Source organism: Daucus carota, chromosome 6, assembly GCF_001625215.2.
Source record: "Daucus carota subsp. sativus chromosome 6, DH1 v3.0, whole genome shotgun sequence".
In the NCBI taxonomy this organism is placed as follows: Eukaryota; Viridiplantae; Streptophyta; class Magnoliopsida; order Apiales; family Apiaceae; genus Daucus; species Daucus carota.
This window is the reverse complement of record NC_030386.2, coordinates 29,049,269-29,064,326: the sequence shown is the minus strand read 5'-3', so window position 1 is coordinate 29,064,326 and position 15,058 is coordinate 29,049,269. Positions and strand designations below refer to the sequence as shown.

The window sequence follows — 15,058 nt, the reverse complement described above, 5'->3', positions numbered from 1 at the left end:
AATAATAAACTATTAGTAAAAGAATATGTGATATCTGGCAAGTTTCTTTTGTCGGCCTGCAAATTCTTCTGTTTACACTCGTCCGAAAATGATTCTTCGGCTTTTAAGATGCGATATCAATACCCTTTATTAATAAGCGAAACCACGTTTCGGTGGAACATCGGTACTAAAGTACCAAAATTCGGTCACTTTCATATTGATTAGAATTTTATAGTCATTATTATATTATTATCAAAAGACTTCAATATTGAATAAAATTTTATTATTAAAGACCTCAATATTCATTAGGAAAGTGAAAAATTTCTGTATTGATTAGAATTTTATTATTAAGAACTTCAATATTGATTAGGAGAATGTTATATAAATTTTTTATTTAATAACAATAACCATTATAGAATTATGAAAAGATTTTCATATTGTTAATATTTTATACTTATTATTATACATTTTTAGATTTTTATAATTATTATTATACAATTATGAAAAGAATTCTAATTAATAAGCGAAACCACGTTTCGGTGGAACATCGGTACTAAAGTACCAAAATTCGGTCACTTTCATATTGATTAGAATTTTATAGTCATTATTATATTATTATCAAAAGACTTCAATATTGAATAAAATTTTATTATTAAAGACCTCAATATTCATTAGGATAGTGAAAGATTTCTGTATTGATTAGAATTTTATTATTAAGAACTTCAATATTGATTAGGAGAATGTTATATAAATTTTTTATTTAATAACAATAACCATTATAGAATTATGAAAAGATTTTCATATTGTTAGGATTTTATACTTATTATTATACATTTTTAGGTTTTTATAATTATTATTATACAATTATGAAAAGAATTCTATATTTATTCAGATTTTATTATTAATAATTTCAAAATTGGTTAAGATTATTATCATACTATAAAAAGACTTCCATGGTGTTTAGGATTTTGTAATATAACATTTATCCTATCCGCACAGTTAAATCGCAAACAATTTAACTTATGAAACAGTTCTATAAAATTCATATCAAAATTTGGCTATCATCATTTTATTTTTTATTTAACAATTATTACTATTATCAAAGAACTTCTATATTTGACAGGATTTTGTATTATAACAATTATCTCACTAATAAATATATATTACCAACAAAATTATTTGCTTTAGTTTTTTAAAACTCAAATAATTTAATATATGGAACAACTCTATAAATCTTTTATCATGCTTCAGAGTTCAAATAAATAACGAGTTCATATTGATATTAATATAATATTCTATCAATAGAATAATAATGTCAACGAAATTATTCGTTTTAATTTTTAAAACTCATACAATTTAATTTACGAAATAAATTTATAAAACTTCTATCATATTCCAGAATTAAAATAAACAAGATTCAATATTGATACCAAAGTATCAAAAAACTTGATCATATATTTTTTAATAATTATCATTATTATCATTTAGTGTTTTTCAGAAAAGTACGATAAAGACGAATAATGGAATAAGGCGGTGGCAACATTGACTTGACAAATGGAAACTAAAAAAAAATGAAGTCATTGTCCATATTTCAACATATAATAAAAGAACCGAAACTCTAGACATACGTCAAATATTCGTTTTAATTTTTAAAACTCATACAATTTAATTTACGAAACAAATTTATAAAATTTCTATCATATTTCAGAATTAAAATAAACAAGATTCAATATTGATACCAAAGTACCAATAAACCTGGTCATATTTTTTTTAATAATAATAATTATTATCATTCAGTGTTTTCCAGAAGATTGCGATAAAGACGAATAAGGCGATGGTAACACTGACTTGACAAATAAAAACTCAAAAAAAAATGAAGTCATTATCCATATTGCAACATATAATAAAAGAACCAAAACTCTAGACATACGTCAAATTATTTGATATCAAATTACTTTTGGAAAGTTAATTAATTTTGTCAAACTATAATATCAGTTTATCAAACAACTACTACAGCTGTTAAATCTACAAAAACTCCAAATATAATTATATATAACGTTTGCCTAATAATTGAATATAACAATTACGACTTAAAAATTTGAATTTTATTCGAGATTAAAGACGCTGTAAACGAACTTATATGTGTTGATCTTGAATATTATTTTCACAATTTAAAAATCATCAAACAACATAGTGATTTTACTAAAATAAATATATTTGTAAACATAGTGATGTTTACAAATATATTGTAGACTAAAAAAAAATTAAAATTGAAACGAGTAGATTATTTTTAAATAATTTTGGACGCCAATACTCTTATTTTGTGAATTCCATAGAACAGAGACTCATATTGTTATGAAATAAATTTAAAGTAGGATCAAATTTTAATATATTGAAAGTCTTATATTAAATAACAATAATTTAAATATCATTTAAAAACAATAATTTAAATAAGTATAATAAAAATATGATAATCTAACTAAAAAAGACATTATTCTTCCAATAAATAACAAATTTTAAAATTTTATTTAAACCCGTGCTTGGCACGGGCTATCAACTAGTATAGAGTAATTCATAATTAAGTTCTTAATTAATATTGTAATACCCATTTATAGTTCTCGGCAAAAAAATCATATTAACTATTCGAAATAAAGAGAAATTCCAACATTAAAGTTATTATGAAATAGTTAATTTTCTATTAGAAGTATTATTTTCAACGTTACTTTGTTCAGAATCCTAATAAACTCTCATTATTTGACGTGAATAAAACATGTATCTTAAAATATTTATGATATGAATAATATATAACAAGGAATAAAAATTAATGAGTTATGTAATTGAATAAATTAAATATCATCTTGTATGTTATTACATCACACCTCTGATCATGAAAATTGTCACTTAAGAGTTAATTTATAAAGCTTAGTTTTAGTTTTTACGACTGGAAGCCAAACAATTATGATTCGGAAAACCTTGAAGGATGGAGCATGTTATTGTATATAAATATTTGGAATGTATTTTCAAATACAGGTTAATATGTTTGATAACTTTGATAAGAAGCATCCAACTTACTATTATGTATCATTCATCTCAATCAATAAATTCTCATATTTTTTTGAGCTTAATGTGTATGAACAACAACTTTGTTGAGAAAAAATATAGAAGAATTACATTTTTCTCGATAATTATATAATTTTTATTTATAAAATTTTTATCTATGTTTGACTAAAAAATTTTGCTCGGATGTGTACAGTCTATACATGCTAATTAAATAGGAAAAAAAAATATTGCACAAAATTAGTTACACAATCATTCACAAATTGAGCATTCGTTAAATTTTGATTGGAATAGCTCCTATAAGCATTATTATTAATATCAACTAAAACATCTTAGGTGAACTATTATATCATTTTATACAAATTTTATTTCCAATTTTATAAATATAATCTTACTCATAATTAAATATGTTAAGTTGGCTACTCCTCCACCTCCACTTGGTAAAACAAACATAAAATCAAAGGAACTGAATTGAACTGAGGGTGAGAGTAATACAGCTAAAACCTGCAGATACAAAAATCTTCTCTGCACTGTATGTCCATACGAACTGTGAGTCTAGATGACTTCTAAAACCACTCACTGTGCAGTTATTATTTTTCTTCATCATAAATACGGTGGTTAATTACATGGTTGGTTGGGGTTCTTAATTAGTAGGTGGATATATATACTCTATCCCACACCAAAACTGATCCATGAGATCAAAGATCACTTACTGTCCGCTCTTGCAAGTAAAGATAGTATCAATATCATCTTGTTCTGGTGAATTTATTGTTGAATGAATTTCAATCATAAATGAGAGTGCAGCAGTGCCCGTACAGGAAAGTGATAACACCTCTAGAACTTCTGCAAGGCCCCGGATTTTTTGTTGTATCATATAAATGTCCAAGTCGTGGCCCGGCTCCTTTGGTAGCTTCTGCTGTCATGATCAGCCAAAAACCTGTGTAGGCTTAAAGCAAAAAACAGATTTTAATGCAAATACCGAATTATTTAAATTTGATAAACATATATACCTCTACACTACACTATTAGCTAAAACCGAACCAAATATCATCAATCCGTTGGTCACTTAAAAGTTTGACGGGAGTTTTAAGTGATTAGAATTTGTAATTTTCGTGAAGTTAAGACCGGGCAAACTCATATTTCTATGTTCAACTGGATGTAAATGGAAAGACTATTGTATTTAGGGCTGTTCACGAACCGAGCCGAGCCGAGTTTTGACCGAACCGAGCCGAGCTTTAATTTTTTTTCTGACGAGCCGAGCCGAGCCGAGCTTTTTTATCGAACAAAAATTGTGTTCAAGCTCGGCTCGTTAACTAACGAGCCGAACACGAGCTTGTTCGCGAACAAATACAAGCCGAGCCGAGTCGAGTCGAGTCGAGCCGAGCCAGAAAAAAAATAAAGACAAACCGCTAGTTGACTCTTAAAATAGCTAACCAAATAATTTTAATTTTTTTGAAACTTTGTTTATATCACTAAAATGTATATATGTTAACATCCATAAGGTTGCATCGGTAAGAAATATTTTTTAAAAAATTGAAACACTAATTTAGGATTAAACACTAGTTAGCGGTACTAGTTAACCTTCTACTTGACTGTCAAAATAGCAAACCATATAAAATTATTATTTTCTGAAATTTTGGTTACATCACTAAAATAGATATATATAAATTATATGTTGAATTCTGAGTTCAATAACATATATAAATTATAAAAAAACCCAAAAATATTACATTTTTTCGAGCTTTAACGAGCCGAGCTCGAGCCGAGCGAGCTCGAGTCGAGCTCGAGCCGAGCTCGAGCCGAACATACTAAAAGCTCGGCTCGAGCTCGTTTACTTAACGAACAATTTTTTGTGTTCGAGCTCGTTAACTTAACGAGCCGAGCCGAACGAGCTCTTAACGAGCCGAGCTCGAGCTTGTTCGCGAACAGCTCGGTTCGTTAAACAGCCCTAATTGTATTCCTCTATATAGATTGATAAATATGATTATGTCACAAACTGTGTATACGTCACAGTTTTTTCTCCTGGCGAGTTGACCCACTTGTGCCGCTAGGCATGTTCATCGCTGATTCCAGTTGTATATATTATTAAAAACACGTTTATGTTTATGAGGCTGGTTTGTATAAATAAGTGCACGTAGTTGACTGCTCAGGATACTCATTCAGTCGTCTAGTCTGTATCTCCAAAAAATAGAGAGTAAAAAGAAGAGTGTGTGCTTCATTTTGTACGCATTCTTGTATTTTGATCCTCTCTTGATAATCTATCATAGCGGAGCTTGAACACGAGAAGAAAAATGGTGAGATCGCCAAGCATCGACAAAAATGGGATAAGGAAAGGTGAGTGGAGTAAAGAAGAAGATGATAAGCTCAGGGCTTATATTAACAAATACGGGATTTGGAACTGGCGCCAGCTTCCCCAGTTTGCTGGTATGTAATTTGCCGTTATTCAGATTAAATTATGTTTTTGCAGAAAACTTGATTTATCCTGTGGCTTTCGTTTTTATATTCAGTCTGTCAAATCCGTTTATGGGAAAAAAGATGATTAACTAGATTTTTGCGGATTTTTAGGGTTATCTCGATGTGGGAAGAGTTGCAGACTGCGGTGGAAGAATTATCTGCAGCCAAATGTTAAACGTGGGAACTACACAAAAGATGAAGAAGAACTCATCTTCAACTTACATAATCAGCTTGGTAAAAAGTATGATCCTTGAACCTGATATTTTCATGATTAATTGCTGAACGGTTCTTTCTTGTTAATAATGTACTCAATATTCCAATGCTTATCTGTTTATGTGATAATTTATTTTGTAAAGCACTTACTTAATCAGTACTTTTCCATCGATCTACAGATGGTCAGTTATTGCAACAAAGCTACCCGGAAGAACGGACAACGAAATTAAAAACTTCTGGCACACGCATTTAAAGAAACGAACAGAAGGCCTAAATTCAACCCTGCCATCCAACGAGAAGAAGAAAAAATCTAGACGTCAAACTTCCCAGATATCAAAACAAGAGATCGATGAAATATCATTTGAATCTGATAAAGGTCGAGAAATAAAAAGTCCTACTCTTTCTGAAGGATTAACCGGCTCACCGAACGAATCATGTTGCACTGAACTCTCACAAAGCTATTCTGATGCACCTCTAACTGATCTTTTCAGTTGGGTTCAAAAAAATGGCGCTCGTGCAAAATCTTGTGAAACCTCCGATGGTTTGTTGAGCCAAGAACTTAACATTGAAGATTATGAGTCAGAGGAAGGATCAGCTAGTAATGAAATGCCTTTCAGATGTTCTGATGTCAGTGATCTAATGGCTTGGTTCGGGGAAGATAATTCGGTGACTCCTTCTATCGAAGGCTTGGGTGATATTTGGAGTCAGTCATTCGAGACGGATATTTACATGATCAATGCACATGAACAAGGTTTATCAGATCCCGGACTTGTTCATCCCAGTTCTCCTGCTACTGAAGAATTTTTTTTATGGTCATATGATTTGAGCGATGTGTGCATCAGGTGATAAACGAAAACAAATAAACCAAAGGAATGACCGCAACAAGAGTAAAAAAATTGTACCGTAACAAGTTTTAGTTTTGCCTTTTTAAGTTTTAAGTTTTAACCGAGCTTTAATTACTGTTATCCAGGAGAGAGTGAAAATGCTCATGATAACAGGTTGTGCAATCCTCAAGGAAAGTGATTGCACAAGTGTATTTATTGTTAAAGTGAATATAATGCGATAAATACAGTACTCTTTTTGTTTTTAAATATTTGACGTTTAACTTTTTGACATATTATTCTAAGAGTTTTGATTGTATACCTAAAATTATTATTTTTAAATTTTTTTTTAAATAAAAATATTAATCATATACTTTAATTCACAAAAAAAAATTTAAAAAATATTAATTCTAGCTATGCAGTCAATGCATTTAAAAATGTGTGCACAAAAGTCAAACGTCAAATATTTGAAAACAAAAGGAGCATTCGATAAAGAAATCACAGCTGTTGCACCTATCCTAATCTCAAGAAGTCAAATGACTCATTATTTAGTGTTTAACAATATATTATGAATTGAACCAATTATTTTGCATTTTTGCTTAAAGAAATCTAAAATGTCACGACTATGAATTATGATACCTAAAAAATTGCGTTGTACGTTTTTAGTTTTATCGCGATGCATGCCAGTGTACAATTAACAATCCGATGCACTCTAAATTATTCAATCATCATGCCCTTATAATTGATATAAGCTTTTAAGTTTCAACGACTGACAAATTTATACTAAAATTGTTACTCCACGAATTGAAAAACACTAGAAAATGTAGATAGAAAGGGACATACAATGATACAGCTATACATAACTTAAAGAACTACGAGTATCCACCCATTCAGAACCTCTAACATCATGCGTTTGGTGTCAGCCCTGCAACGTCATTGTCCTCGTAATGCTGTGCGATATCAGATTTTGCCATTACAAATTTCTTGGTTCGAAAGTTTATACGGAAATTCCATTCCTTAAAACAGCTAATTGAACAAATTATTTATTTAAAGATGTCACGTGGATTTAATTATAATATCTGATGATTGATTTACATATTTATGAAATTAGTATAGTAAATTTAATATATTATATAATTTTAATATATGCACGCATAGTTATTTGAATGTTTTTCGACTGATTACGGAATATGTTTCACCCATCCAATAGGTTCGATTCACACTTTTTAGTGTGGAATCATATATTTTCTTGTTTACTAATAAAATATGTTTGTGTTTTTCTATTTACAGAAGAAAAATTTTGCTCTGCTGCAGCTATTTTAAAAAATAAGTGTATTGTATTACTTTTTTCTAAATAATTAATATTTATTAACATGTTTATCAGTATAATTCAAGAAGGCATACTATTTTAATCAAGCTTAAAAGTTGGTAATGGTGGCCATTTCCTGATTTTAGAGAGAACCCTAAGAGAAAATATGAATTTTATTGACTCTAAAAATATGTATTACCTGATGGGAAGAAGTCAGATGACACTCTGGCTCGACAATTTAATTTAAAAAATAATTTTAAACACAGACAAAAGTTCAATTTTAGTAAATAAGTATTTAAGTATATAGAGTAAATGAAATGTCACTATCCATCACCTTGTCCACTATCTTTTATTTAATCTCCAACTTTCAACTATGGAAATGTCAGAGGTCTGAAACGTATCTATCAGTATTAAAATAAATACTCGGTCCATCTCTTATTATTTTTTCTGTTTTTATTTATCACGTTTGTCAACAAATATTTTTTATCGTTAATATCTAATTTTATATTAGTGTTAAATATAAAATTTAACCGTATTAAAATACTTGTGAATATGAATCCAACAAAATCATTCATAACTATATTTAGTCTTATAAATTAGACGTAAATTAATAATTTGTCTCATGTTATTAACTGTGCCGACATATGAAACGGGAAAAGAATAAAAACACGGAAGGAGTACTAAATTTTATCACATTATTAGTTTTAAAACTAGCTTTAATTATATTTTTTACATTTTATCCGATTCAAATTTCAAGCTATGTTTGATATATATGATGTTGTAAGATGCAAGTTTGCTTCTTTTTTTTTTTTTATCTCGTTGATCTTCTGATAAGCCCAGTTCCATCAAGGGACTCAAGTCTCCTGAACGAGTACAAAAAACTTTTACAAAGCCCAAACAGGTAACCCATTTTCAAAACTATTACAACGCCCAAAGAAATAGCCCATTTTCATCCACTACAGTACAGGAAATGGACTCATTTTCTCGATGTTCTTCCACCATGCCTTTCCAATTTAAGCACCCCAGAATAAGGGTTGAGCATTCGGTCGGTTTAAAATCGAACCGAACTGAAAAAACCGAAAACTGAATAGTGTTTTTTTTAAACTGAACCGAACCGAATTAGTATTTGAAACCGAACCGAACCAACCGAATTATTTTGGTTCGGTTTCAGCTCGGTTTGGAAAAAATTGATTTTGCTGTAAACTTTACACATTAATTTCATACATTAGAAAAAGAATATCACTTGATCATTCACCCCTTATCAGTGAAAATAGCAAAATGAAAGTAAGAAGTAATACGCAGCAGTACAAGTTAAAGAAATAGCACCAAGGTCCAAGGTCCCAAATCCGCCAACAGACTTACAGACATATCAAATAGCTAAGGCACCAGTGAGCAACAACTAGCATTTGCATTACAAAATTACACTCAAGTTCAAAAACAGATCATATGATGAAGTGAAGATGAGTTTGAGTTTGAGAGCCGAGAGGACTGACCGGAGTATCGCGCGGCGTTGGTTAGAAAGAATATTAGATTCTAGAAATATCCTTATCTCAGATCTGTACTGTATAGATATAATATATATATTTATTTATTTTATATTTAATTAATGTTTCTGTTATTTCGGTTTAAACCGAAATTCTTTATCAAAAATCGAACAGAACTGAACTTGTTTTCGGTTCAAACCGAAAAACCGAATTAACCGAATTTTTCAGTAAAATGAAACCGAACCGAATCAAAATTATATGATTCAGTTCGGTTTTTCGATTTTGCTCACTCCTACCCAGAATGCCTTTGCGAATTAGATAAACATTTTTCTCGTCGCCTATAATCTCGAGATGCAGAATTTATCTTTATCATTTACTACAAGTTTATTTCGTTTCTCACTCATTTTAGAAAGTATTAGTGATTTTTGTAGTAATGTGTTTATGAACCCACTCTATACGCTAAATTTTATAAGTTTAATTTATTTTGGCTCTCATACTTCTTAGTATTTAGTTATGGTAATTATATACGAGGAATTCGTTATTATTATTTAAATTATAATCAATAATCATATGACACCTGTCATCTTATACTTTTTTTTAATTTTAGTACTCCCTTTTTTTCTTCAAATTTGGAGTTATATCATCCTCCATACTTAAAAAATAAAAAATAGAAAAGGCCTATCTGAAAAGGCTTTCAATACAGTTGAATGAAATTAAAATCTTCTAATCCCAGTTTAATCGAACACAATGTGATACTCCGTATAATATGAGTGACAGATGCAGACATGTGATATTTGAAAAGGTCACAAGGGTAGGTAATGACAAACATTCAACCGTGATTCCCTCCCTAACCATGTGCTCCATATATCACGGTGTTTTACTACAGTATTCGATTCTTATTAGTACTAAAAAATTACAGTATTCTCGACACGAGATTACTGGTAGGAGTAATATGTAATCATACAAGTAAATACAAAGCTATAAGACCAACATACTCCAGTCCTGGGAAAGGGAACTGCTTTGTACCTCGAGATTACCCAAAATCTTTTGGAAGTATGTATACACGAAACAGAACAGATTCGATCTTTTTAGGAGTATCAAATGTCCACATGCATCATTACCTGTTGATCTTTTCCAAGTCAAGAAGATTTGTTACCTTCTTTTCTTTGATTAAAGTTACTGGCCGATTTCTAAGAGCATCTCCAACGGCGTTGGCTATAATCGTTGGCTAAATTGGACCTGTAAGACATTATGTAAAATTTGCTGAACCTGTAAGACATTTTGCTTCAATGGTATTGGCTATATTAGTTGGCTATAATTTAAAAATAGTATGTTATTAATATTTTAAATTGTTAAAATAGAATATATCAGTTTAATATGGTAATAAATGATGTACAATCTTCCTACAAATTTTCTTACAGACCTGTAGAGGTTCGACAAATTTAGCCATCCACAGGAGGTTGGCTAAATTTATAGATAACAGCTGAGCATGGTTGGAGTTGAGGTTTTGAAGCTGTTGGCTAATTTTTTTTATTTTAAGTATGTCAACTCACTTTTTAGCCAAGGGTTTTAGATGGTTGGAGATGCTCTAAACGTAGTTTCGAACCGAATTCATTTGGCCTGATCTATACTCGACTTCGTCTTTGAATTCTCAACAAAACATCTCAATTACGAAAAATGCATGTGACAGTTCGGCCCGATTTATAACCGAATATATATTTCAACTCGGAAAAAAATCTTTTAAGTAAATGATCAATTAGAACGATTTTGAAATGATATCTGATTAAACAAAGATTCGTTTTTGGTTGAAATCGGATTCATACCTCTTGAAAGGGCCAAATGAGAAAGAGGCAAAATGGTTTAGGTGAACCAAACAAATCGAGAAAAAGAAGAAAGGAAAGGCAGGTAAAGACTTGTCGAGTACTCCATATGTAAACAAGTCTAATCGAGTAATAAAATATACATACAGTAGAGCGAAAGACAAAAATGACCCCTCTGGCTCCACAGGAGAGTCCAGGCTATTCCCCTCTTGTCATTTAGCTTCACGTGAACCTGAACCAAAACCAAACCCCGACAACACTAAAATGGCAGTGACCAAGGGGGCTACGTTCAAAAAGCCTGGTAAACCAGCGGGCCAAAGCTGATTCTAGACAAGGAGATAAGATAAAATCAACAAGGCTAAAACGGGAACTACAGTACGTAACATTATTGGATGCTGAAACGACGACGTAGAGGAAGAAGCGTATGACTTGTCCAACTGGAGCGAGTCCACGGCTAGGGGCATGTTCTCCTGGTCAGGGCTGCACTTGGACTCGTGTGGGTGCGCACTGTACATTATGGCGCGCAATACGGCCGAGACTGTCGGAATGTACGCAGTTTTGTTCCTGGCGAGTAGCCACGTCAGCCCCATGAGCTGGCAGTCCCGGTTTAACATTTTTCTTGCTCTGTCGCCGTTACCGTCACTGTCCTCGTCCGGGTGGTGCCGTGAAGTCCCGTTTTTCCCATCACCTTTTAGCTGTACATCACAAATTTTTACAACGATCAATTTCAAATATATATTAATAATATTTTAATAATTAAATCAACACAATTGAGATTATTCGATTATCAAGTTGACAAGTACATTGTCCCCACCGAGTCTGTATGTACATGAAAAATTGAAATGTTAACTCGAAATTTTTCAAAAATAAAACTAAAAATTGAAGTCGATAATTGTAAAAGCTAACCTTCTGCAAGGCACCAAGACACTTTGTACAGCCGGCGTAAGAAGAATTCCGGCAATTATGCTCCAAATTTTTAACGGCAGCCGTCGGAGTGGCATTACGGCTCGTACCAGAAATATTAAACGCCGCCGTACAAGTAAGTGAGCTAATCTGATGAAGCCTAATGCCACAGAAGCACAAAACGGCGTCGCACGAATTATTAGGCTGCGGAATGTGAATTTTACGGTCCAGTAACGAGGACTGTAACGTATTAACACATTTCTGTGAGTCATCAGGCATCATGGGAAGGTCCGAAGAAACAGGAGCCGCTGTTGTTATTTGTAGAGCCGACCTAGCGTGAGCTGCGAAGAGCCACGCGGCTAGAACTGGACAGCAGCGGCTACGGTCAAGGTTACGTCCGCATGCTGCGTTGACGCCGCCGAATAACTCGGCGGAGAGGTCGAGCCGGCAAGTTTGGGCTTCGGTTTGGACCGGGAATGCAGGGACTGTGTTGGGTGATTGGTAGTCTCCCAGTTTGATGGGTTGGGCCGGTTCTGCGAGTAAACCGGCAACTGACTGGTGAAACAGAAGTGTTAAAATGAAAATGGATACAATAACGTTTATATTCATGAGTGTGTGTTTTTGGTGTGTGTTGTTTTTGGGTTGCCAGAAAAAGGTTACAAAAGAAAGAAAGAAGAGGGGAGATTGACAAGTCTGGGGATTGAAGAGAAGCAAAACTGAGGGAGGTCTTTTGGAGTGTATTCTTGATAGTTCCTTTTAATCACTTGGGAGAATGAAGAGGTTGGAGAGTGATAGCTATGGTCTATATATTTGTATGTCATGAGGGTTGTACAGAATGGAGTGAATATGACTTGTGAGAGAGGTGGAGATAGGGATACTACTTGTAGACTAGCTCCCAATATATGCATGATTTTAGCTGCAAGCTTGGATCAGGGATTACTATAATCTAAATGGGCCTGATTCTTAAGATATGTTATTTAAATGGGTATTGGCATTTTCTTTCCAGGTCCCGACTCATATATAAAAATAGATATATAATTAAATTTTTAAATTTCTCTTATCAAAGTTCTTCTGTTAAATTTTCGTAAAGTTCGTTACGTCGGGCTGAGGTGACAAATTTAAAAAAAAATCAAACATACGTTTATTCTATATAAGCATAAAAAAATTTTAAGTTTGAACTATTATTACCACTAGCGTAAAAGCCCGTGCAAGGCACGGGCCCGTCATTTATAAATTATTTTTATATTATATATTTTGATTAATGGTCAAATTTTGAGTTTTTTTTATAAAATGTTAAGTTTATTAAATTTTTAGAAGTTTCGAAAAATAAAAAATAGATATATTGTTTGTAATAAATTAATAATATCCATGATAACTGATTCAACATAATTGACAAATTTCTATATAGCTCGAATTCACGCATGAAAGAGGTTTATACTATAGGGTTTCAATGTGTTATTCAATCAAAACATAATTAAACGTGTTTATAAATGATAAAAATTATAAGCACGATATACGTGAATCATATAAACAAATTAAATGACAAGATAATTAAAATTGATTTAATATGTTCATGTGCTACGATCATTAAAAAATAAATAGAGATAAGATCGAACACTAATGGACATATTATATAAAACATGCTTATATGAGACGGTCATATAGTGAAGATAAACATAATACTGTACTTGTTAATACTTGTTATCTTTCCCTCCCTCTCTTTTCTACTCCCCTCCTTTTTTTGTAAATCTCTACATATTTGTATATCTTACTCATTAGCTTGTTTTATTAATTATCAATCAATTATTGGTTAGTGATACATTGATTATCAATATGTCGTGTTAGGGGTAACAAATACAAGATTCAAATTTTGATGCATAGCATAAAAACAAAAAATATATAACACGAATAATCCACCAAAATCGTATCAATAATACAATTAATCAAATTATGATAATCAAGTCTAACATACTCAAACATCTGCTCTCAAATAATACCCAAGTCTACATCTTGAATACGCATAATAGACAAAATATGATCATGTGTACTATAAATTTAGTTAAATCAAAATCTAATTCTGAAATACCTGACTCCAATTTCGAAATTTCTAATTCAAATCATAATTCAATTCATATCGGGTTAATACTAACAGAGTAATCCTTCACCAACCCATTCATTTTATAATAATTGTAAACATATAATTATTATCCATATATATTTAATATCACCAAAATCCATGCTTTTATTATAATGAGTAGATATCTGACAGGTCGATAGATTGTTAAATACTCTGTTGTTACCTTATGATAGAGTTTATCGATATCTAATGAATTTTTTATATATTATAATTTATATGTGATTATTTGTTTAATAGTCAACTGTTAAGAATATATTGACTAAAATTCGACTAATTTGACCGGTAACTCGACTGAGTAGCTGCGCACCGAGTTGAATATATTAGTCGGATGATAACTCGATTTTGAGTTTAACTCAAATAAACCTCAACATAACTCGAGTTAAAAGCTTCTTTTGCTCGTTGGAGATTTTGTCATTTTATTATTTTAGTTTCTATTGATGTTCCCTCTTTGAAATGCGCTCTTCGAGATTTTAATTTGAGAGGAGTCCTCTCGTTGTAAATTCTCTTTTTTTGGTATTAAATTTTACAATGTGTAGCACTCGTTTACCAAAATAAAATAAAATCAAGCCAACTTGCATTATACATTAAATTAAAAAATAAAGAACATGTACAAAACGGAAAAAATCTTACATAATAACATAATTATCTAACATTTGTAAAATTTATATAATATTATAACGTAAACTGCAATTCATCATATGATACACACACACACATATTACTGAATTAATCTCTAAAATCAATTTATAAATATATCTAAACTTTTTAAATAAATATTTTTCAATTAATATGGGTACTCATTACTCGATAGGCTTACCAAGTTAATCCAAATTCAATTTTTAGAACATTATAGCTGTTAATTGACTTTCCACATGAGTGTT

General features: G+C 31.2%; 2 protein-coding genes across 2 annotated transcripts; one reads left to right on the top strand and one right to left on the bottom strand.

The window, feature by feature from the left end:
- Window positions 1–5,156: 5,156 nt before the first annotated feature.
- On the top strand, window positions 5,157–6,780 carry LOC108226758 (transcription factor MYB14). The gene is made up of 3 exons (XM_017401754.2): window positions 5,157–5,460; window positions 5,602–5,731; window positions 5,883–6,780. Exons 1-3 carry the CDS (start codon window positions 5,328–5,330, stop codon window positions 6,547–6,549), a joined length of 930 nt encoding a protein of 309 aa, XP_017257243.1. The 5' UTR covers window positions 5,157–5,327; the 3' UTR covers window positions 6,550–6,780.
- A 4,437-nt stretch (window positions 6,781–11,217) lies between these two features.
- LOC108224722 (uncharacterized GPI-anchored protein At4g28100) lies at window positions 11,218–12,948 on the bottom strand. The gene is made up of 2 exons (XM_017399428.2): window positions 12,044–12,948; window positions 11,218–11,832 (listed from the first exon to the last, which is right to left on the bottom strand). Exons 1-2 carry the CDS (start codon window positions 12,647–12,649, stop codon window positions 11,464–11,466), a joined length of 975 nt encoding a protein of 324 aa, XP_017254917.1. The 5' UTR covers window positions 12,650–12,948; the 3' UTR covers window positions 11,218–11,463.
- Window positions 12,949–15,058: the final 2,110 nt, after the last annotated feature.